The following is a 25,916-nucleotide window of genomic DNA, read 5'->3' as shown; positions in this document are numbered from 1 at the left end:
CTCTACTGTAATATTAACTGCAAGGCTTTAAGCATTTTCGGCTGCACGCTGTCAGGCTCACTTTTGTTTCTCCGCAAAGTGACATTGCAGGGAGGTGTGTTGCTGCGGAGCGATACGTTGGAAACGAGAGCCGCGTGCGGCCGATAGGTTTTCGCTTTAGTGTGTCCGCCGTTTGTCGAACCGAGTGTGCATAAGCCGGATACCCGTTGGCGAGCTAGTCTCCGAAATCCACATTCATCCGCAATGGTAAGCCCATTCTTGTTCTCGAACGAGGTTTTTCGACCTTCCCGGATCTATCGGCGACGTCGATGCGCCTGTATTTCTCGTCTTCGAGGCTCGTGCGGGCATCTGCGACTTTGGTGTTTCCGTCCCCCCCCTCCATCCGCCCTCCCTCTTCGAATACGCCACTACGGTGCCGCAGACCCAATGATGACAGCATCGGCGTTGGCTCCTGCGATTGCCGAACGACGATGCATAGCTCGCCAGCGATGATGGGCTGGTCGGGCACCGCTGCACGGCAAAGCTTGAATTCGAAGCGCGTGTGCAACCTCCGAAAAAAGAAAACAAAAGAAATTGCCGATCCGCTTCTCTTGCTTTTTCTTGCGCTAATTTCCGGGGAGGGCGCAAGAAGGGGTGTGGAAGGAAAGGAAAAGAGATGTGCAGTCAATGACACCGTTGGGCGCTACCAGTGGCGCAGATCAACTGCACTGTTTGTCCTGCTGTTTTGTGCGCGTTCGGTTTCGGAGGACGTCGGCGATGCTCGTTCGGCGTAACCGTGCGAGCCAGCACACCCCAGCCGCAGTGCGCCGTCGACCCATTAGGCTTACTTCGAATGCCGGGTGAGCGAAAACAAATCGTTAAGCCACCGCGGCGACGTAAACGGCGCAGTTCCAAATTGTCCGTGAACGTTGTCTTGTGTTCGACGCCGACCCTTGAAAGACTGTACTACGATGGCGAGCATCCGTGACTTCGGTTACGTGCGTCGTCCGCGCCCTGCTTGCGATCGAGTTTGCTTCCCCTGGTTGCGCTGGGAGGAGAAAAAAAAAAAAATGCCCGACCGGCTTGCGAAGCATTGCGCAAATAGCGGCCGGCTAAACCGATTAAAGCCGTTTTTCTGTACACCCCCCCGAGAAAGGTCGATTCTGCAAACGCCCGCCGCACCTGGGTTCTTGCTGCGTGGTGTATTTCATGAATGAAATTAACACCGACGCGATCGGATCCGCAGGATGGCTTTTTGCTATCCTCGGCTACTCTCCCCTCCGGCGACCGCGTTTCTACGCCTTCCGCATCTTACTGTAGTTCGTTGCGCGGAAGGATACTAAAAAAAAAAAAATTGAACGACAGCGGTGAGTTCTACTGGAGCAGACGACGCGGGGTAGGGTGTTTTAAAACGCAGCTTGTTTATTTCGGGGCGGGTTCTACGTGTCTTCCTGCGCGCGAATGCGCCATGCTGCGCGACTCGGCCGGTGACGTGCGTTATTGCAAGCATTGGGAGAAAAAGGAACCGCTTTCAACCGCACCGCCTTTTGACGGCAGGTGTGAGGAATGCGGCTACGCCCACTCGAGTTGGCTTATCACTGTAGCTTCGCACGGTACGTGGGATGTGCGGTGGACTTGCTAGCGCACGTATGTCGTCCTGTAACTGGCGCCTTATCGAGTGTACTTGTGTCGCCCTTTCGAAGAAAATTGAAGTGGCTTCGTAATACCGTAGTCCGAACCAGAGGTGATAGCGACCTTAAAAGTACTGCAACCAGGATCTTCGGTGAAACTTCGGCAAGGGTCGTCTGCTTTGCTGACGGGATGCTGCTGTGGGAAAGTGAACATGTGGCTTACAATGAAACGCCACTAATCGCAGATCTAAGGGTTAATGCACTACGTGTTCAATGACAGAAGTCCGTCCAAATCCCACCTGTTAACTTGTTTTGCCACATCCATGTCGTCTCTACATGACGTCACCTGCAGCACGTCGTCTGCCTCAATGGTAACAAGTGCGGTGAAAGTAGTGCGCCGCATTTTTTTTTTTTTCTCGGAAAAATTTTGTTTCTTGCACTGTGTTTGCGCATTGTCAGATGTCATGCGGCACTTGCTTTCAGTGATCCCGCGTGACAAAAAAAAAAAATACATTGCTGGTTTTATATAATTTTTTTTATTTCTTGCACCGGCGCACAACTGCATTGCTGCCGAAAATGCTCCGCTAGGCGACGCGTCGGCGCTAGCAGGGACCGCGCACACGCGGTGTATTGGGCTTCGCGAGATGTTGACCCCATGATCCTCTGCCTTGTCCGGCTACGTCGGTATTTGTGGGGATTGTTCTCTCCAGCTTGGCGGCGTGCAAGAGCTGTGACCGAAATTCTCGAAATAAAACGGTCGCCGACCATAGTGCGCAGCACGAGTGGCGGAGGTTGTGGGAAAAAAAAAAAAAAAAAAAACGCTGCGGTACTCGCCGGCTACAAAAAGGACGGCGCACTCTGTCACCTCGCGGAGGAGTCGCAGCTTGCGCGCTTTCGGACTCTCCTCCGCGTTACCCTTCTCTCCCCTCCCTCGGACAGAATCGCGGTGTTACTGTATCACTGCGCGGGCACGCAGTCGTTCGCGCCGCGGGATTTTCTAATTATAACCATTGTTCGCTCGCTCGCGCCGCAAGCACGGCCTAGCCTAGCACGCTAACCGGCTCGGCGACGCCCCCACTCCCTTGCACGGTCTCGGTTCGTCTGCTGGGACCAGCGGAGTTTTTTTTTTTTTTTTTTCCCGTCTGCTAGAGCATTCTGAGATCAGTCGCGTGCTGCAGCGCCGGGTGTGTTTCTTTTCCGTCTGCCACTCTCTAGCAAGAGGCCGTTATGCGGAATGGGACGGGTGGATGGCCTGAGAAGAGTTGAATGCCAGAGTGTAGGCAGTTTAGTGTCGCAGGGCAAAGCCGGTTGAGGGTGTAAGGCGGCATGTGGCGCCCCCATAGTCCGTAGTGGTGAAGTGCTGACGCCTTGCGGACACGAGGCATTTCTGATAGTGCGTGTTGTGCACACTGGAAAAATGCTAGTGTAGTTCTTTTTTTTTTTTTTTTTTTCCTGTTACTCTAGGATCGGGGGCATCTTGAGATCCTCCGTCTCTGCTTGCAGCTGCAGTTGTCTTTTTCCATCAGCTCCCAGAAGCCTTTGAATGGCTTCGTAAGAGTTGAATGACCTCTAGGAATGTCCATTGACTTCTTAGTTCGTGCAGTAACAGCTGAGGTAGTAAAATGCTTAACCTTTTCTTATTAAGCAATGCCCCATTGTCACACTACACTTACAGCAATGTATGTTTCCTTCATCTCCTCCAATCGGTTTGAAAGGCCCTAGCATTGGAGTAGGCTAGTTACTGCAATGTGCAAGTTTGCACAGTTCAAGGGAAGAATCGCTCGTACGGTCGCTAGTCAGTGCAATGTGTGTCGCTCTTTTCTGCGTGGTCCATCTAAGTGCTGGTCCTCCAGAATCTGGACTGTTATGCCAACTGGTCTAGGTTTCCACCTTATTGAACCTCCAAAATAGTTTGAGGCCAGTGTTGAGTTTGTCTGCATTGCAATGGTATGGAAACAATGGAATATAATTGGCTGGTTCATCTACGTAGGACGGGGGGTCCTTGGTGCTGCATTCTTAGGTTGTTACCGGCCTAAGTTTTCCTTTCCAGATCAAATCTCAAATTGCAGGTGCCTGAAGTTTCTGGCTAGATGTTGCAAAGTTAGAGTACCAGAGTACCGATACAGCACTTCCAACTCGTCATTCTTTTGCGTTAAAATCAAGGTCGAGACTCTTTAGACCCATAGTGGCCAGCATCGGAGTGCCTTAAGTAATATTTAATGTCTCTGTGAACCAGTTTCGGTTCTGGTACTCCGGAACTGTATGATACACAGGCCCGCTCTAACTGCTGTCACCACGGCTATCGCACACAAATGCAGCATGAATAAATGTGCACCACACTTCTATTCGTGAGCAAACAAGATCGTACCAAGCATTGTTCCTGCATGACAGTCTTGTTGTGACATTATGTCATGACGCTAGGTCCAGCATATCAAAACCAACTTTAAGACAAAACTAAAATTCAGCATGCTCCCTGTCCTTCATATTTGCCGAGTCGTTCTTTTTACGCGTCAGAAACAAGGTGGCAGATTCTACACGAAGCTAGGCAGTCCTGCCGAGGCCCCCGGGGTCTTTGCAAGTCGCTTCACTGTGTGCCATAAGCTAGCACCAGTTGGCAGTGCACTAGGCAACACTAGTGTTTTGGCTTCTCCGTGAAGTATTACCTGCTTTAGCTGCTTGTGAAGCAGTTTAACCAGAGCGCACGCAAACCCTAGTAGTGCAGTGACTTACCATATTCTACTTAACTGCCAGTGTAAAGCGTTTGTAGCGACACAGTCGTTAATATGTAGTCCTTTTATGATCGTCATTCACCAAGCACACTCGCAGACACGTTTTTTGGATGTGTTATAGTTGGACAAAGTGTGCGAAGAGGTCGCTACCAGCTTTGCCACTGCCTTTCACAGCTCCTGTTAATCCCTAATCTGTTAAGTTTGAAGACAAGCTAAAGCTCTCTTGATCTCCTGAGGGCATAATCGCTTTTCAGGTTGATTCTTATTGCAGACTACTAGTATGTTACTAACGTGAAAAACCCTTGCAATTATTTATATAGCACAGTTGCTGAAAGATTCTCTGTGTGTGGGCAAGGTCAGCATCTCGGTGTTTATAATGGTAAGAAACTGTGTTCTTTGTCTAAACACACAATTCAAAATGTAGCATCGTGCAGAGGGTGGCCACGTATTTGGCCACACTGCATCCTGTATTTTCCTGTCATTAGCACTATTCCGAACGGACCTTACGGGTGGTTTTCTTCGGCTGTGAGGACACAGCGGTCAATTTTCTCAAAAGTCAACAGCAATATTATGACTAAGCCACTTCCATACATTTGCATGGGCATCTGACCTTATATGTTCGGGATGAATATTTTACAACATTGTTTCCAAGTTATCTTTAGAATGGATTAAAGGCTATCTGTAATTTCATGTACAGGCGACGGTTCTTGGGAGTTCACCACGAAGGTAATTCCAGTGTCCGAAGAGAGAAGGCATTCTCCTGTGTGCCATGCTTCATAGCTGTCTCGCAACAGTCACGTGTGCTGCCGAGGGCTGGCCATCTGTGCAACGGTTTTCATTTGGCCGTCCTTGGGGAGGGCGACAGCTGCCTTTGTTTCGGGAGAGCCTGTCGTACAGCTGTGCAAGAATTGGGAGCTTCTATTTTGTTTTTGTAGCACTTGTTTTGCTTCTTAGTGTCCGTCCATATTCTCATTTTTCCGTTATCTTTTGCTACTTGGATTCTCTTCACCGATTTGCTGAAAGTACAAGTCTCGTAGACTGCAATTCACTCTAATGGGTCTTTGCTAAAACAATATTTAAAACTTGCTAGCATGTGCTAAGCTTTGTAAAACCACGAACTGCCAATGAGAATTAGTCATTGTCAATAAGTAGAACAAGTATCGCTTACTGATAGCGACACCGTCAGCAATACAAAGGCCTATGTAACGTAAACAGCTTCCTCTGTGGTTGCATAGGATAATGAAACCGTTTTTGTGCCTTTTCAAAGAACGCTCCACATTTCGCAAAACAAGGTGTACTGGAAGTGTTGCCGTAGACATTTCGACATAGTGTCCGTTTGCAAAAGCAGTTATCGCAAAGCAGCGTGAAAATTGGTAACCTCCCGAGCAAATTTTCGTGCTGTATGTTCACAAAGTGTGCATTTTTGCTTCTGAGCATGCTTATCTGAAAAAATTTGAACATTGGTCACGCTAACTGATCCAGTTTACTGAATATCTAATGTTTCATTAGTTTGCACCTGTACTGTTTTGTTTGTTCTGTTTAAAATTTTCATCAGAAATGCTTTCCTTATTTCACCTGTTCGTGTTTGGCTAAAATAGTTGTAAGCGGCCAGTCATTTGTATGGCTGGCTTGACTAAATGGAGATTACATTGAACACTATCTTGCAGCCACATATGTATGCACTATTTTCCTACTATTTTGTTCATTTATCATTGGTAGGAGCGAGTGACCAATATTGACAATAACAAAAGCTTGGCATCATGCCCAGCACTAACGAGGGGTCAAGAAGAATGGAAGATGAAAAATAATCATTGCACGATAAAACGCTGGCTCAGGGATAATTGTGCATCGCAAATCTCGATGCGTTGGCCTGTGTGTGGGGGGGATAGTCATGAACATGTGCCGTGTAGTTTCCTTCCCAGGCAAACCATGCTAAGGACATCGCTTTGTTCCGATTGCATCTGTTCCTATTGGCAATGCCTGCCTCACACACGTTAGGCTTTCAAAAAATTCCCACTTTTGGCTATTTGCAAGCTTCAGCCACTGGTTTTGAATGAAATGAAGCATTGCCTGGCAGGAGTCTTCAGCAATGTGTTCAGTACCATTGTTTCCAACTGTAAGTAGGAAACGCGTGCTGCTGTAGCCAATCATTCTAGAATGCCGTGCACATTGCATTGGTATCTCTGCCCAATGCAAGATCTTCTATGTGTTTTGATATTTTTTTCTTTGCTTTCTTTGTTCAGGCTGACCAACTCACAGAGGAACAGATTGCGGGTGAGTACAAGTTGACCTATCAGATACACACACACATCTACCATGACAAGGAGCAAGTGGCTTGAGGCGTTGCTGATTAAATTGCCGCTAATGATTCAGTGACCTCAATTGTAGCACAACCTAGCCCTTGATAGAGTTTGTCCCAAAGTGCAAGATTGAGGACGGTACTGTATGCATTCAGAATTTTCACTCGGGCTTTAGGACAATGTGAGGAGAGATCTAGGCACTTCTCGCATTAACCTGCCGCGGCAGCTCTGCTGTGGCTTTGGTGTACTGCTGCCGAGCATGAATTCGCAGGTGGCAGCAGCTGGCATTTCACTGGGATCAAGATACAAAAGCACTCGTGTACCTACATTTAGGTGCACGATAACTCCAGGTGGTGAAAATTTGGAGACCTTTACCACAGTGTCTCTCACAGTGCGAGTGTTGCCTTAAAGAACCTCTCATCATGTTTGTGCACTGCAGGCAGACAAGTGTGTGGCATGTAGATCACATGGTGGCAACCCTGTCTGCAAAGTAGCGAAGGGCTGCATGGTGCGAAAGCAGTTGAAATTCCAAAAAGTCAGCGTGCCCTTCTTCTTGAGGGAGCACCGCTTTCAGCCAGAGAGTCAAGGCCGCACAACGGACTCGCTGCCTGCAACTTCCCCGTTTATGGCACTTGACCTTAGTAAATTGTCCAATGCAGAATGCACAATACTGCCACTGGGAGTGCGCCATGCAGCAAGAAAATGAAAGCGCGGTAACCGTGACCCGGTCCCTCGGCTGCAGTGTGGGAGAAGGCAGAGATGTCGCTTGCAGATGCTATTCGAGGCCGAAGTCTGTGTTGGAAGTGAAGCTTGTCTCCTGACAGCATGGCAATGTGGCATTTCAGTTACTCCTATGTCCCTTGATAACGAAAGTTTCAAAAATTATTTTGGTAAATTGCTCTCTAGACAGTGCCCTTCAACTTCCTGAGTATTACCAAAACTCTCAATGGGTCCTGGTGAGGGGCTCTTTAGATGTTAAACCCCACAAATAAAATCATTCCGGTTCTCAGTAAGGTATGATTCAAGCATTGGGCAAGCCCATTTGTCTCTAAATTGGAGGTCAAAGTGCATGCTATCACAATGCTCAGGTTATTGGCCTGGTAACCAGCATGAAAGAAATCTGAAAATAATCCAGTGGTACCTTTGAGCCAGAAAGCCTTGGATCTTTTTTCTTCCTCTTGCCACTGATTTCTTCTATTGCAACCTAAACCAAAAACATAGGGAAGCTTCTCTTGAAGCGATTTCCTGCTCAAGTAGTTGGTAACGAGCACATTTCTGACCTAGAATTTTAAAGTTCTTGTCCCTGTTCAATTTTACTTTCCTCATGACCTCTAACAAATTTTAAGGTTAACCTTGACACCTGGTCATAACGGTATGCTGAAGTAGCTTTAGTTTGAAATACTGCTTGTTGCACTCTAACTGCTTTGTAACAGTCATGCTAGCCACTCGCCCCCGCTCAACCCTCTCCTGAGGGGGGGGGGGGGGGGGCCCCACCGGCACCGCTTCGCTCTCGGTGGTAGCCCATGACAGGATTAACGTTCTATTTCTTGCAAATGAGGCCTAAGAGTTGTTTGTTGCGTGCCCTTTTGCATGTAAAGCCAGCGCAAGAAGCTGTTTTCTGTCTTGTATAGTAGTTAGTGAAAAAATTGCGTGTGAGAACCAGACACCAAACCCACCAAGTAATTATCACTGTTAGCATTTCACTTGATGCCTCCTGTGACAATGTGATAAGCTTCCGATGACCACGGGAGGCTCTTGACAGCTCATATGAAAAAAAATTCATGAAGACATATCTGTATCTAATAACATCGTTAATGCATATAATACTGATCGGCTGCAGGCATGAAAAACTCTTTATTCCTTGGTTGGCATATGTATGCTTCGTTTGTGATTGTTTTGCACCTTTAACCAAAAATCTTTTGGTACTGCTCCTAATATGCATAAACATCTAGTGGATCGGCATTCTTGGCATACTTCGATTGCTTTCCGGTAGCCTTCTGTTGGTGTCTCTAACCATTTTCCCGCAAACTTGGGTCACTGGGTAGTCCATGGTCTAATGGGTAGAGCATCCGGCTGCTGCGCTGAGGGAGCCGGGTTCGAAACCAACCGTTGGACCAACTTGGGTCCCTGGGTATGTTGTCGCTCTTCAGTGAGCCTCTTTCACGCGAACTCGGGTCGCTGGGTTTGTGGCGCTCTTCAGCGACGAAAAGGATTCTCTAAAGGTTCATCAGTGCTGGGCGGAATTAAACTCGCATCGTATACGTTCAGACAATCTTGTCTGTGTATATGTATTTACGCATGCTCCGTGCACAGACCTTGCGGCAGCACCACTAGGTGGCGCAGGCTGTCCAGTAAGGAAGCGCGGGCGAGGAACTTGGTTGCGTACGTGCCACATAAATGACACATTTCAGCGTCGGCAATACAGCTGCATTCTTTCACTGCTAATTGCATTAATGCCGACATTCGTGGTGAGAATTTTCTTGTCTCGTGGTCGTTGACCGCTCATATGAAGGCTGCCAACAACAAAGATTGATACAACAAAGAATTTTGCAGTCTGCTTTTGGAAGACGCAATTATTCACATATTTCACATATTCTGTTAGTCAACATAAGCCCGCAGTCGATTGTGACCATTATCGGCAAACCGTTTTGGAATACCGACCTTATTGACCATTGTAGCCGAGGGCAACGAAGATACTGTTAAGGGCAGTACCTGCACAAACACCTGTAGCCTAAGTTGGTGTTCGCTGTGCTGCAAGTGATACTGTGCTGTGATAGTCTGCAGTGAAAGTGACCAGCTGTGATCGTGCGCTCCCCTCTCTCTTATCTTTCTACCTCTCACTTCAATTACCCAGTGTAGCGTAGCAAACCGAATATTTCATTCTTGTTGACCTCCCTGCCTTTCCCCTTTCTTCTGTCAGTCTTCGGAAGTAAATTATGCACTGTGTCAAACTGACAACGGATGTCAAACTACAGTAAAGGCGTTGGCTGCATATTTGTAAACGGGCATAGTATAGGAAGAAAGAGCAGAAGACTGTTGACACTCCTTCACTGCTCAGCATTTTCTGCAGTTCTTGAAAAGTAACATTAGGAAACTCGTCCATGTCTATGCCTTTGCCTTCTGCAATGATTCACACCAGTGAAGTTGTCTTTTTCTGCCCACACTGAATGTGACATGCTTGATCTTGTTCACAAGACAAGCTCGCTATTGAATGCCCTTGTATGCTGAAACGGCCATCTAAATTTCGCGGGTTAGATGCAAAGTTGCAGTCTGCCACAGTTGATTTTAAAAGCACACCCCATCTTGTACACTTCGTCGAGCAGCTACCTGCATTTTTGTAAAAAATGTAATTTGCCATATGTGGTTTTGATGCAGTCACGATTATAAGATGAGGATGCAGTTTGGGGGACCCAACAGAAATAAAGTATGTGCACTAATATAAGGTCATTTACAGTAGCCGACACGTTATTCAGACTCAGGTGGGGATTGTAAATAATCGAAAGTCTGAAAAACAAAAGCGTATACATATACCGTGGCAGAAAAATGTTCAATTTAGCAAGTGGCCGGGAAAGCTTGTGAACGAGGTGCTGAGCGCATGAGTTTACATTCGGCTGCATTAGCAAGTTTTTTGCCATTTTCATGCCGTCCCTATAGACATATGAAAGTACAGTCGGAGCTTGCATGAAATTTTCATATCCCAGCAACTTGTAGAGCTCGACTGATTTCCGTGACTGATTGCGGGTTTGCAACATTCATTGTGGCACTTTTCTCACTTTTCGCAGCCTGCGTTGTCACAGACAGCAAGGGTGGAGCTGGCAAATGATTCTGAGCGACAAAAATTTGTAAAATAATCAGTTGCTCGAGACACTATAGAGAGAGAGATACATGAGATGCGAAAGGCAGGGAGGTTAACCTGAAGGTAGATATCCAGTTTGCTACCCTGCACTGGGGAAGGGGTAAGGGGAGACAGAAAAAGAAAAATTGCACACATAGAGAGGGAGATAAAAAAAATTGACAAAAACCTCATACACAAAGGAACGCAGGAGTGTCAGTCGATCAAACAGGTTGCTTGTCCAGAGGTACTTCAGCAGCGCCTTCGTAGCCTTCTGGTGTGATGATCGCATCGGCCGGCATTGAGACACTATCACTATTAATTTTGCTAAGCTAGAACCGTTGGACGCCTGAGGCACGCAAATATCTAGCTCACCAGCCCTGGCTGCTTGGCCGGCAAGTGCTGAATTGACTAGGACTAAGGATTAAGCCGTTTCACTACTGCGTTTCAAGGATGCACTGGCAACGTAGCGAAAACAAAAACTTCGCTAGTTCTGCTCGTGGCGGTGCCAGAGATTTCATGCTGCCTTACGGGCATTATGTCTGTCTGTGGTGTGTTGTTTTGCATCATTTAGAAGTATGCATCCATTATTTGCGCGACATGTTTACCTGATGTCTTAGCAAAGCAACTCCTGGCGCTCAGACGGTTGTATTATTGAGCGAGCACGTGTTGAATTTCTGCCAACTTGCAGGCTTGTCAGTTTTCCTGGCTCGCAGCTATTGGTACCATTCTCTGTTAATTTTGGTAGATAAATTTCCGGGCAAGGAAGCGACTGCAGCTATCTTGAGTCTTGCACATGTTCCCTCTGCGAATTAACTGATGCTTCAGAGCTGACAACTTATTTTCTAGGGATCTCACTTTAATTTTTTTTTTCCTGCTCCCTCTGTGTCTGTGCAGAATTCAAAGAGGCATTCTCGCTGTTTGACAAGGATGGTGACGGCACAATCACAACCAAGGAGCTTGGGACGGTGATGAGGTCACTGGGCCAGAACCCCACGGAAGCGGAGCTTCAGGACATGATCAACGAAGTCGACGCTGACGGTGAGCTTTAATGGCACTTGCAGCTGTGCAGGTTACTCACAGGTGCTTGCGTTGCTCAGTTTGACCCATAAAAAAATGGGTTGGAGTTGCAAGATAGGTGTTCTAGTCGCCATAGTCCTCGGTGGGAACCATACAGGAATGTGACGGCACGTGCACCGGCTGATTTGGAGGCAGTGGTTTATCACTGCACATGACCTGCGTTGGTCGTGCACCTTCAAAACTGCTTGGCTACCATATGTGATCGTGTCTGTAGCGACAGCAGATCAGTCTGCAGCGGTTGCAACAAGCACTAATTTCATTTTGCCTCGGTGTAGATAGCTCACGATGTCGCGCAGGAAAAGCCGTGAGGATGAAGCTTAATAAATACTACAGCGCACTGACGTACGTCAAACCCGCTGGCTACGTCACTATGGTCGGACAGGCTGTTGCCGACCAGCTCCCTGGTGAAAAAAAAATCGGAGTGCTCGTGCGGGGGTGAAAAGCACATTTCCTTGGACAAAGGTGCTGGTTTTGCACCAGTCGCTCTGCAAAGATAGTCGCGAGGCTCTCACCGTTGTGAGCGCTTGTAAGTCGCAAGATAACAAATTGCAACTTCCACCCTGATTTTGTGTGAAATAGAGGCGGGGGTTGCAGACTTATCCAGTAGATAAAGGCGGACTGGCATAGTAAGCATTTGTCTGTTTTCTTCATACAGTCGACTGATTTTTTAGACATAACTGATAATTCAGACGCTTTCCACAAATCCCATAGAGCCAATCGGATAAGGATGTCTGAAAGATCAGATGATGTGAAACCTTTGCTGGTCCAATTTTTTTGTCGTGACTACAGGTTAGAGGTGGCATTAATTGAAGCCACCACCATTGCAGTTTTTATCTCTCTGCATGGAGCCAGTGCTCTCGCACGTTGATCGAGCTGCTGTTGTCACCATGGCATTGCTAGGCCTAGCTGCTTCGACATTCTCTACCAAGCTTCCCGCTGTTCGGTGGCTTGTTTTTCATTGAAAGTATGTGCCACCGTCAGCAATGGCACCGACTCCACTTTTGTCATCCTCGTGGATGGCTTTGAAGTGCAGAAAGTACAGCAAGGGTCAAGCGTTGCATATTACTGGTTCCCAAGATTCTTCACAGCATTACGGTGGTGTTACGCAGGCAAGCACATGCAGTGTATTGTGTTGAAGGATATCAAGAATGGAAAGGGGCCACTGTCATGGGACACATATGTATTCTTTACTCGTACAGATGCGCATCTGCCACCTCCTGCCACAGTATGAGCACCAACACGCCTAATATATGTGTACTGGCAGGCCTTCAGAGCTATTTTTCATGTTTCTGTGGCGAATTGAGCCCTTGGGGGCAGTAAAGAGCATGCATTCATGCTTTCGGATGTTTTCGCGACCTCTAGGGAGTCTGAAATATCAACGTTGACTGTACATACAATAATTCGACATTCAGTTAATTCTGACACTCTTTCCACTTCTGTGAAATCAGAATTAATGAGGTTTCACTGTGCTAACTAGCCTAAATCTCGGCACTAATTCAAAATGTTGAAATATGCAGACATGGAATGCATGGACAACTCTGGTCCCTTTCAGCTCTACTTTGCTTTTAGAAGGGGTCAAGGTGATTGAAACGTATGGTTCATTCGTATTCACAAATGCACAAGTACATCGGAACACATGTTTCTTGATACAGGAGTGGAACAAAATTTACAATTTGTCTAGATGATGCTCGTACAACGTACTTTGCTGCGGCGATGCGTGCATGCTCTCCCGGCCACTTGCGTTAAGTGCGAAAATACTTTTTCTTCAATGAACACACTAGCAGTGAGCTTCCAACTGAGGGGCATTACCACAATAGTGTGTTGCGCCACGCTCTGTTGACTCGGTGCTGAGCAGGTGCCAAATATGCTGCAAGGACTAAACCACTTTGCTTCAAAGCCTTAACATGCGGTGCTTCAAAAGAAGCCGTTGACCATTGCAAAATGCATCGTTTGAGAAAACTTTATTTGTTGTTGCATCATTTCGTACAAAAAGGAAAATTGGCAGCTATTCACGGCATCCAGCCTGCAAAGCAACGGATGCAGTCACTCCATGTCGGGCACTGCAGCGGCCGTCGGAGGCTGTGGGCTGCGAGCTGAACTTGCCTTGTATCGCAGCTCTCATTCGTGCTAGAGGTCTGACAGTAGTTGTCGCTTGTCACAGTTTATTCTATTGGCCATTGTCCTGGCTGAAAAAAAATCACCGACGATTACGATACTCCCTAATGCTCAATTTGAGCGCAGCTCTATACATGTTTCCATTTCGCGGTATATTGGCTGGCGCAGACAATCTCTCGTGCAGCATGTTACAAACGGTGTGGCGCGACTGCCTCGCTAATCTGGAGATTGCGAGAGCCAGCGCGTGGGTGTCGCGTGGGCGCAATTCACAGAAGCCTCCGCTGACAGGCCTCTCGGGCAACGGGCGCTACTCTGGCGCCATCTGGTAGCTATCGTCGCTGCACAATGCTTTTCTTCTAATCTTTTTGCCATACCCTCCTCCTCCACTTGCCTCGTCGCGTCTTTCATCCCCCCGCTGTGCTTAACGTTCGCTTTCATCTTTCACCGTGTTCGTTCGTTTGGTTACGCCGATGCTCTCTGCAGGAACGGGCACCCGAGAGCTGCACTCTAAAACAAATTGTCACCGATGTTCATGTCGTAGGTGGCAGCAAAGGCATAAATATCGCTGGAAGCCATTTGTTTGGTGACAGGAAATCCTTGCCTTTGTGTGGGTAAACTAGTTTCATTTTCGAAATTTAAGACAGCGCCGGAAAGTAGAAAAAAAACAATACACACAAACGCTGACTTGGAACTGGAGGACCATATTTACACGAATTTAGCTTGCTCCTTTTTGTCCAAGAAAATGGGTTCGAAAATTGCGTTTGCGGCATTGGCAACAGCCTACCGTCGGACTCGTTAGACGCAGCATTGTCGCCAACGCGAAATGGCAGCTGAGCACGTTTTCTTGAAGGTTAATTGCCAAGAGTTAATTTCGTGCTTGACTACGATCACTTTCACGAGATTTCGTGCAAATTCGGCTCTAGTATGGGGGTCTTGACTGCATATTTCGGCCAGTCCGATGCAGTCCCGTATAATCTTGTGAAAGTGATCACCATCATCAGCCTATATTTGTCCACTGCAGGACGAAGGCCTCTCCTTGCGATCGCCAATTACCCCTGTCTTGCGCTATCCGATTCCAATTTGTGCCTGCAAATTTCCTAACTTCATCACCCCACCTAGTTAGTTTTCTGCCGTCCTCGACTGTGTTTACCTTCTCTTGGTATCCATTCTGTAACTCTTAATGGTCCGCCGGTTATCCATGCTACACATTACATGGCCTGCCCAGCTCCATTTTTTTTTTTTCTTTTTCTGATGCCAACTAGAATATCTGCTATCCTTGTTTGCTCTCCGATCCACACCGCTCTCTTTCTGTCTCTTAACGTTAGGCCTAACATTTTCCGTTTCACTGCTCTGTGTGGTCCAGCACCGGTAGAATGCAATGAATGTACACTTTTCTTTTCAACGACAGTGGTACGCTCCCAGTCAGGATTTGGCAATGCCTGCCGTATGCACTCCAACCCAATTTTATTCTTCTGTAAATTTGTGAGCAATTGACCTAGATAAACTTACTCCTTTACAGACTCTAGAGGCTGACTGGCGATCCTGAATTCATTTCCTTGCCAGGCTATTGAACGTTATCTTTGTCTTCTGTATATTCATCTTCAACCCAATTCTTACACTTTCTCGATTAAGGTCTTCAATCATTTGCTGTAATTCGTCTCCATTGTTGCTGAGTAGGACAATGTCATCTGCAAACCGAAGGTTGCGGAGATATTCTCCGTTGATCCTCACTCCTAAGCCTTCCCAGTCTAAGAGCTTGAATACTTCTAAGCATGCAGTGAATAGCATTGGAGAGTTTCCTTGCTTGACCCCTTTGTTGATAGGCAACTTTCTACTTTTCTTGTGGAGAACCAAGGTAGCTGTGGAATCCTTGTAAATATTCACGTATGCCTCCTGTACTCCTTGATTACACAATAACTGCTGGTATCTCTACTGAATCAAATGCCTTTTCATAATCTATGAAAGCCATGTAGAGAGGTTGATTATACTCTGCAGATTTCTCGATTACCTGATTGATGACATGGATATAATCCATTGTAGAATATCCCTTCCTGAAGCCAGCCTGTTCTCTTGGTTGGCAGAAGTCATGTGTTGCCCCGATTCTATTGGAAATTATCTTGGCTAATATTTTAAACGATACTGAAAGCAAGCTAATGGCTCTACCACTCAATTATTTAATGTCTCCCTTCTTATGGATTAGTATAATGTTGGCATTCTTCCAGCTCTATGGTACACATGAAGTCGTGAGGCATTGCGTATAAAGTGATAGTGGTCTCTAAAAGTGATAGCTTGAGAATATTGACATGTCTATACAGTGCAAAGGACGAGGACAGATAGAACACAACACAGGCGCCTGTGTTGTTCTTTCTTCAGTCCTTGTCCTTTGCATTGTGTAGACGTGTCGATTTTGAATCAACTCACCCAAGCTTTTACACTTAATCGCTTGACAATACCGCTTTGTGTATTTGGTATCTGTGACCAGTGAAGCGCAAGCCGCAAAGAGGAAGCGCCACTTTCATTATGAAAGCTCAATAAAAAAGAAGTATCCCTTCTGTTTAAGCAAATTCTGCATTCTGCTAGTCAATTCTGCACACATGAAGTACCAGTGGAAGTGCCAAACTAAATTGTATCGTTGAGCGCGAGATCTGTTTCCTGACAGTTCGTGCTTTTTACACTTATACAGTAGAACCCCGTTGATACATTTCTCACGGGACCTTAACAAAAAAAAAAAAAAAAACGCAAGAGCCGGGAAACCGGAAACATTGAGCAATGGAGGAGTAGTGTTGAACTGCACACGATATTTTAATTCTTGCGTGTGAAAAAAAGTTGTAGTTTTGCCCGGCAGCCGAAGTGTCAATTGCGATAACAAATTAGTAGACAGCTATACAAAGTAAGAATAGTAGTTTTATCACCCGTGTAAACGTGTAAACAGTCGCTTATTAACTATATTAACAAGCATGCTGTCAGCGCCCACAGGCAAACATAAACACATCACACTAAATGAGCACGGACATGCAATGTCAAACGCTGGCGTGAGGAATTTAAGCACCGCTGCAGAAGCGAGCGAAGTGACCTTCGTGCTGTTGTATCGCTTCAACACAAACTGAGCGCCGGGAGCACACAGCACGCACAAAGCTACGAGCCGCCGACGCACCTACACTGCGTAGACTCTGCCCACACAGATCGCTTTCAAGATACGGCGCCGCCGCGCAGTACGCAGTTGATGCCAGAGACCAGACGCTGCCCACTATCCCTCCCCCCTCACTCCCTTGCCGGTGCCTCGAGCGCAACGGAAGGAAGCGCGCTTCCTCCCTTCTTTTCGTTCTAGGTTTAGATTTAGGCGCAGTCGTCTGCTCCCCTCGCACGCTTTCACTCACGCATACGGCGCGCGGTGACGGCGTTATCACCCTTGGACTTTACGGAACATCTATGAGCCAAAACCAATTTTAGGGCTGCAATGCATCATAGACACCGTCTTTAGATAGCAAATACGGATCACAAGGGCCATACTTTTGCTGGCGGAAACCGAAAATACTTCATAAGTGTTGCCCCTGGCACTTTGGGCGGCCAATGCCATTGTCAAGTAACCAAGCCAAGTGACATGAAGTCAAAATGGCCGCTCGGGCCGGTGCGGGGTGGCAGTTCGCAACGTATGATGCGGGAATGGTCCCGCAGTTGCGACGTAACAGCGGGGTTACCAATGCATTGGGTTCTATGGGAGCTGTGCCGGCACCGGCCGAAAACGACGTAACAGCCGGGAAAACGCAGCACCCGGGAACGTAACAGCGGGGTTCTACTGTAATAGGAAGGCTCTGCACTTTTCGTGTAAAAAAATCTGGAGGACAGTGTATTATTATTTTATAGCGTTCAATGATTCTTCACATTTCTTTGCCTAGAAATTGGCCGGAGACAGTAAAAGCAAAGTGCTGCCATGTATGTTTCTGTGTATGCAGCCAACCACGTATCCATATTCATGCAGCAACGGAGTTGCTGCACCCGGTTGCTGCACGAGTATGGATACGTGGTTTGAACTTGGCAAACAACACCAAAACCTTGAGAACAAAGCTCGAGAATCTAAGGGCTAACCATGCAGCAAATGGTGAATGGAAAATGATAGGCATGACATATAAGAGATCGGAAGATGGCAGCATGGATCAGAGGGCAGATTAGGGTAGGGGTGTTCTTGTACAGATGAAGAGCCAGTTGAGGGAAAAATTGTCATCCACCCGAATGTAGCACGAAACTACGAAGGAAACCCATATGGGTTTTTCAAAAAGGATGCCTCGCAGTTCAAGAAAAGTTTGTCGGGATCCACTCTAATGTAGCACGAAACTACAGACCATTATCCCATATTTCTCAAGATCAATTCTGTCTTTTTCCCGCGCCATATTCTACTACAAACTTGTTCTTGATAAAGAAAAGTTTTTCGAAGCCGTAACAAAGGTAGACTGGTTCACAGTAAAAGAAACGAACAACCCTCAACAAGCTCTCTCGCGCTTTTTTTCTATAAACTTGTTTGGGTTTCCTTTGTAGCTTCATGCTGTATTCGGGTGGACGACAGTTGTTCCCTTTTATGGTACTTCCTCCACCTTGAGGGATTCCGCAGAACTGATTTGCCAAGAGCTAGTTGAATTTGGCCGGTCTTATAATGTGTAGAGCACATAATTTCTAGTGCATGTTAGAGTTAACATAATGAGCACCAAGGCCAGGGAGACACTTGGGGTGGCAGGGGATGAGCTGTAATGATGCATGAGAAAATGGACACCTGTGGGGGGGAATTGGGGTTTAAACAGGCGGGTGACCATGATGAAGTCATTGTCGGTGCTAGTAGGTAACAATATGGAACTGGGCCTGCCTGAAGGTTAAAGGGAGCTCTTGTGTAACTGCGCAGGCAATGGGACGATTGACTTCCCCGAGTTCCTGACCATGATGGCGCGCAAGATGAAGGACACAGGACAGTGAGGAAGAGATCCGTGAAGCGTTCCGGGTCTTCGACAAGGACGGCAACGGGTTCATCTCGGCGGCCGAGCTACGCCACGTCATGACCAACCTTGGCGAGAAGCTCACCGACGAGGAGGTGGACGAGATGATCCGCGAGGCCGACATCGACGGTGATGGACAGGTGAACTATGAAGGTGAGTTGTGGTTGTTGTTCGCCCAGGCAGTGTGGTATTGTGCGGTCTGGCTATACTGGGGTGTTCATGAAGTTTGCACTGTTTACAGTATGTTAACTCGAGAGCAGTCTGTGCTAGCATAGCCTCCCATACACTTTCATGCCTGCTCCATCAGCACGAAAAGTGCAGGGCATCGCCCGTCGCACCTAGTTCGGACGGTGCCAGCCCTGAATGGAGCACACGACGCTTTAGTGCAGCCCCCACTAGAGTTGACCCTTTTTTCTTTTTTTTCTTTTTTTTTTTGAGCTTCTAAAGCTTTACTGAATTTTAGTGCCAGCAATACCTACGCTGATATGAGCAAACTCGGTCACAATACATTATGTTCATTTATCCTAAGATGCTTCCTTTCATGTGTACATATTGAAGCTGTGTATTATGTGCTGGCCAAGCAATATGACCTTTGACCTGCCCACGGTGGCCTAACGGTTATGGTGGTGTTTTGCTAAGCACGAGGTCGTGGTATCAAATCCCGGTCACGCCGACCGCATCTCAGGGGGGCGAAATGCAAAAACGCCCGTGTCCTGTGCATCGAAGGCACACTAAAGATCCCCTGGTGGTTAAAATTATTCCGGAGTGCCCACTACGGTCTGCCTCATAATCAAATCGTGGTTTTGGCACATAATACCCCAGAATTCCATTCATTATGAACTTTTGAAAAGTGCAACACAAACACAAGTGCAGTCAACTACCGTTAATTCGACCCTGACAGGACCGACAATATTGATCTTGTTATCTGGCAGGTCAAATTAAGATTCAGAAAAAAACGCTTCAACACACTGCTGATTCGTTTGGCAGTATTATCCTGATCTAACATGACCCCGAATTGAACGCACGTTCATTTTTTGTGTCCAAATTGAAAAACTGATGTAGAAATTACATTAATGCTTCAAAACAAAGTAGAAAGGTAATGCTCAAGAGAGTTTTTAAGCAAAATGGGCAAGGGTCTAATGTGCTGCACATTAATGGCTGGTTACCTAAAGTCAGCTTCGCCGCAATACATTTGTGTTATGCTGTAAAACATACCATCACCACAAAGGCAGTTTTGGTTTCATGTCCGATTGCACCGCACAGGCAATTTTCAGCCCAATCTCCCAAAAAAATAAAAAATAAAGGTGTGTGTTAGAAGATGGTAAATAGCATGACCAGACATTGTGAGCTATGGTTATTGCTTGAAAATCTTCCCAGGCAGGCCAAAAATGGGTGTTTTTGATGGGAGATAACGTGCTCGTCTGAGACAGGCACTTCCATTAATCACTGTTAGGATCACCATGGGAATGAGGTGGGCTAGCTCGTCACGTTCAAATAAGTTTGGGCCCTTAGCCCACAGTTTGGGTGCCGACTAGGCTAGGATGAAATTAACGGAAGTCGACTTTATTTGCCTTGATTCTAACACGCCCCTGAATTGAGTGTGCAACCACTGTTTTAGGTTCAGAGTACAAAAATGTAAAAATGGCGATAGAGCTCCTAAACAAACCAGAAATCGAACGCGCACCATACTTTTAGCAGGAAAAACGGCATTCCTCCCACTTTGGCAAAAAAAAACACCTATCATTTCTTTCAGAGAATGGAACATTATTTATCTAATGTCCATCATCACTTTCACGCTTTCTATGAAGAACCACATTTCATACTTGTTACAGTGCGTAGTGTGTATGACATTCTGCATTTATCAAATGACTCTACAATAGTAAACGGGGCCCTAACCTAGACTTCCCTACTTTGTTTTGCGACGCATGCGATACTTAGTGAAGCCAAGAACACGTGACGCGACTTGTTGCTACTAGCTTAACATGCAAAATAACTTATCATTTGAACATGATTTCGTAATTAGACACAAAGCAGTGCGTTGTCGTCACGCTATGCGCGAACTTCCTCTGCCACCATCCATGGTACCAGCTTGTGATGACGGTAGGATGTTGTGAACGTTTTCAGTTTTGTTAGTCACTACTTTCGTACCGGATTGCACCGCCCAAGCAATTTTTGAACAAATTTTCTTGTGGGGGAAAAAAAGCTGCGTGTCAAAATCGGGTAAATAGTGTAATAATTTGTTCTGAACTACCATTTTCGGTATAAATCTTCCCGTGTCAGGCCGATGTAAGGCATCTTCAATGGGAGATCACGCATGTTCAACGCATTCCCAGTACCTTAAGCGCATCCCGAGATGGACGCTGCCGCTGTTGGTGTCGCCACTGCGGTTACTTGAATTATTGAATTATTCTTGAAGCTTGAATTATTCGGTAAAGGCTAATTTTAGGATCGAAATAACGAAAATTTGGTCACGTAGAAATGTAAGGGTGCCAGCCAGGACCTTTGGTTGGGATCGAATTAACGGAAGTCTATTATATTATCCTCATTTGCACCTAGAGCTAGACCATCTGTGACAGCGGCTTCTGTGCAAACATCTTGCTGATGTCATTCTCGTCGGTTACCTTCAAGGCAAAGTTTTAGCAGAGGGCGGAAAAAGTTAGGATCATCTCAAAACTTCTCGTGATTAGGGCCAGAGTAGAGGTCACATTGTTGCAGCACTTGAGCACCATTTTTGCCAGGGTGACTCACCAAAACTTGCACTCTCTCGTTTATTATCGAATGACGCTGATCGAAAGACAAAAATAACAGCAGTCTGAGCTTTCAGGATGCGGTATGCAGTCGACGAAATTTGCACTACACGTTAAACTGCGGCCACATTAATCTTGTGACTTTCGGTGACGATGTGCAGAACGAGAAAGCCAACAGATTTAATTTCTTTCAGTACGAAGCGCATAATGGTGTGAACTCTTGAACAATGCATTTCTTTGTATAAAAGTAATTTAATTCCGAAACTGTAATGAGTCCATTCAGTGTAAAGCATAATGAATTTGCAAGGGCCGCGTGAGATGTACTTTTCTGGAAAGCATATGCCTGTAATCAACTTCACAGATGAAAGTGACTTATTACTTTAAATGTTAGCAGCCACTGCTTTATACTCATTTCATTTGTTAGGGTGTTGTCAGACCATAATGGAAATGTGAGGTGGCCAGGCGAGGAGGTTGAATGGCGGCAACGGATTGTACAGGTGCAGAAAGTATATCCTTTAGAGACCTGCATACAGCTATGGGGCATAGTCTCTCTTCAATGTGGTTTTTATATACTGTTATGTTATGAACATGAAAAACAATTTTTAAAATTTAAACACCACAGTTAGATGCCAAAAGCTGAGTCTCCAAGTACATGGAAACTATCTCCTCATGTTTACTATGGTAAAAACTGCATTTTATTGGCTAAACGCAGACATAAAGATGGAACTATGTGTATAACATTGCCATGTGAATGCCGTGTCCGGTATTTCGAAAGACTCCTCAAGGTTGCTTTCTGTCGTCTGGGACGGCACAGAGGTCTATTACAATTGTCAAATTTATCGAAAGTGGATGACAAGAATAACAGTAAACCACTGCTTTACAGTTACACATGCACCGTACTTTGTAACCAGAATGAATATTTGTGTGATCACTTCTGAGTGCATTTCGGGGGGAAAAAAGTTGAAGTCTTCATGTACAAGGTGTCTTGGGAGGATATAGGAGGCTATGGTGCTAGTATAGCCTGCAATGTACATAGTGCGCCTGAACTACAAACATCCTCATTCAGATGCTTGTATCTCTCTAAACCTCCCTTGCCTACTTAGAGTTGCATGCTTGTATAACTGCCTGCATTGTTCATGCCTTGATGTTTTGTCAACTTGTGCTCTTAATTTTAGTTCTCTTTGGAAGTGTTTGCTGGGTGCAAGTGCTTAGCTTTAAAAGTCCATGCTGTTAGCCAGAAATGTGAAGCTGGCCAGTCTGCTGCAACTTTATCGTAATGGTAGTGACAATGTTAGAAAAAAGTTAGGCGTACAGACAGACACAAGAGAACGGACAGTGGTTGTCAGTCTTCATCTACTCGTGTCTGCAAGCCTAACTTTTTTCGAACATGAATTCCTACCAACTCGCTCAACTTTCTCTCATTCTCAGATAGTGACCAATTCCTGCTCAGTTATTATATTCATTGGATTCAACAATGTTCTAGCATGTCTGTAAATGTGACTAAAGTGACAAACGTGCATTTCCAGGTTTTTATCTTTTCACACTGACACTGATCTTTCTCTTCTCTCTTGCAGAGTTTGTAACGATGATGACTTCGAAGTGAAGAGGCTTTCCTGGGGGGTAACGTTGAGGGGGAAAAGAACTACGGAGGTCCTGTTGTAACGCGAGGCTGACGACGAAAAAAAAAAAAACTGACGTGCGGTGGCTTTTCCCCTCGCGGAAGTCCTGCCGTCACCCCCACTTGTAATTAATGCCGACGGCAAGAGGAACAGAAAAAAAAAGTATATATAAATTTTGTCGCCCTTTTTTACCCGGTTTATTTTAATTTCCTTTGCATTCTTCACTCCTTCTTATCCTTTTTTTTTTACTTCTCCCTTCCTTGTTTCACATCTCGCGAAACAACCTGTTTGAAGCGCAGAGACGCTACATAGCTGAGACCTATTGCCAATCATCGACCCCTCTCGCCTCAGTTCCCCCCTATCGTAGGCCTGCCTTACATCAATTAACGCGTTTTTGGCAAAGCGTCTCTTGCCACGTCTGCCGTGGGAAGGTGTTTGTGAGGGTGTTGGCTTTCCACCAAAGCAGCCTGTTTGATACTGAAATAAGAGGGGAGGGGGAGGCTGTGACCCGCTGACCTCTCTTCCGACGCTTCACTTTTCCCCCCCACACGCCTGCTACCCCCACTCCGTCGGTCTCTTTCCCGTCTTTGGCGGGTTGTACATCTATGGCTCTGAAAAAAAAAAGTGTGTACTATAGAGAATGTGCTTGTTGGTGTGAGGTGGTGAAGTTAAGACCCTCCCCTCCTAACTCCCACCCCTGCCGCTCCTGTGGCCCAACCTTTTTCAAGAAGACCATGCTTGTGTGGGTTGACGGGGATGGTGTGGGTGCGGGGTTGAGAGTGGTGAAGGCTTGGATTGGATTCTGGGCTTAGACTTCCCACCCTCCAGTTTGCCGGAGCTCTTTCCCTGGCTTCTTTGCTTCTTTCGGTTCTTGCTTATCGGGTGGGCATTCCAACCACCTGCCGGTGTTGAGTCCCGCCCATGCTTGTATACCTCTTTATTCTTAGTTGTGCAGAAGGTTCCGGTGATTTGTGCCCCTCTCCACGTCAAGCATTTTTACACCTCTCCCCTCTGGTGTAATGCCTGCTTTCATCCAAGGAAGAAACAAATTTCGTTCCTTTTTTTTTTTTTTTTTTTGCACCACTTGATCGCCTTCCACGTCGTAGGTGTGTGTGCCAAGACTGATGCCTGATTGTGTGTGATGCAAAGGAGGCAGTTGAGGTCAAAAGGGTATGTGGCGCAGTTCTCTAAAGTTGGCACAAGTTGAGGTTTGAGCGTTGATGCCACTCCAACTAATGTGGTGAACTGCACGCTCTTCTTTGTCATTTGGGCATGTTTTTGTTCTAGTTTCTTGCACGCTTTTTTTTTTTTTTTTTTGCATGGGTGGCATTTAGATTGACGGGATTTTCTTATTGTCCGACGGACAAAATAGCTCTTGCGCACACCTCTTCTAGCATTTTTTTTTCTTATGTTTGTTTTGCTTTACTGAATTTTTACTGCATTTCTCTTTCATGCGTTGCGTCGCCGATCCGTCAGACCCTGAACAGGACACCGTGCTGATCACGTTTGTGCGAGGGAAAAGGATACTTTGGCAGGATCTTGTGTCCTAAGGCCTGCACAAATCGCGTGTTTCCCGAGAATTGCATTTGTGGTTGTCGTCGCATTGCTTCTATCACCTGTTTGTCCAGACGTGTTAATTTATTGTGTCAAATTCACTTTCTGTTGCGTTTAATACCTCTCCTCTCATCCTTTAGTTTTTGCCACCGTTTCTTTTAAAAGCAGGTAACCATCAAAGGAGTCCTTATCTGTCAGTTAGATGCCCCCCCTTTCTTTTTCTTTTTTCGGGGGATTCTGCGAGCATGTGGCTTGCTTCACCCCCATTTTTGCACTTTTTGCGACTTTGGAATTGCAGGCTGAGGTCTTTGACAAGGAAAAAAACATTCCATGATTTCAGAGGTTGTTGGAGATGGGGGTGGCATCTGTTTTTTTTTGGTTTTTTTTCCCTGGGTACGTGTTTGTTCGTGATCACCTTTTTCTGATTAGAATTTTAGTCCATAAGCCCCTGCGGCATCGGTAACGCTGCCATTATTATGTAGAGGTGGAGTTGTCTCGTCACAGGTTCGTATGTCTCGCGGACAGCTTGTCAGCCGTGTGTTGGCTATGCTGCTGTTCCTCTGACAGCATCGCCGTTGGACTCGCTCCCAACCGTGCTAGCACATAATAAGGTTGTGCACAGAGGGGTTGGCCAGCGGACAACATTCTATTGTGTTCTCGCTTCTGCGACAGCAAGTCCTAAATTTGTTTTTTTTTTTTTTTTTTTCCCCTGCAAAGAAGTAATATTGTGGTGATGCACGCCTCGAGCCATATCGTTGCCAAGTGCATGATGATCATGTTTGGCTTCTCAACGCTAGGTTCAATCTCGTCAGTGCGTCGTCCAAATGTGGTGGGGAAGGACTCTCTTTTTTCCGGGGTCTTTGGAGGCCTTGTCGTGCAAAAACTCTTCCACCTTTGGTAGGTCTAGACACGAGAAACTCGCTTATTTCAAAACGCTTTTCAAGGCCTTTCTCTTGCTCCATCAACTTCCTGAAATCCATTTTTGAGGATTTTTCACCCAACACAAACACACACTTTAATCCTCTGCCCCTCCCCTTTTCCTGCGCCCAGATCCTCTGTCAAACAGTCTTCGAAGATCTCTCATATCCAGTCGCCTTGGTTAGTTCGTGTGCTTGGTGCTCCGATAACACACTACCCTCTCCTTTCCTGAATGAACTTATACATCGCGCACTTGAAGAAAAAAATATACGTTAAATGCGGACACCCACAGGATATATGATGCATTGTAATTTCGAGCGATGGTTGCTTAATGCGAGGTTATAAAAGGGGAACGAATAAAAAAAGGCATGGCAAAGTGCGGTGTACTCTGAGAGCGGAAGAGTTTTTCAATAAACAATGCTTCACCTTT

At 46.2% G+C, this 25,916-nt stretch overlaps 1 protein-coding gene across 1 annotated transcript; it reads left to right on the top strand.

The window, feature by feature from the left end:
- The first annotated feature begins 63 nt into the window (after window positions 1-63).
- Window positions 64-25,916, top strand: LOC119464180 (calmodulin-like). Its single transcript, XM_037725038.2, is given in 6 exon segments — window positions 64-246; window positions 6,583-6,613; window positions 11,369-11,512; window positions 18,558-18,616; window positions 18,618-18,801; window positions 22,970-25,916. Coding segments are annotated over 6 exon segments (450 nt in total). The 5' UTR covers window positions 64-243; the 3' UTR covers window positions 22,999-25,916.

Source organism: Dermacentor silvarum, chromosome 9, assembly GCF_013339745.2.
Source record: "Dermacentor silvarum isolate Dsil-2018 chromosome 9, BIME_Dsil_1.4, whole genome shotgun sequence".
In the NCBI taxonomy this organism is placed as follows: Eukaryota; Metazoa; Arthropoda; class Arachnida; order Ixodida; family Ixodidae; genus Dermacentor; species Dermacentor silvarum.
Note: the sequence above shows the minus strand (reverse complement) of the source record. Positions and strands in the feature narration are given on the sequence as shown.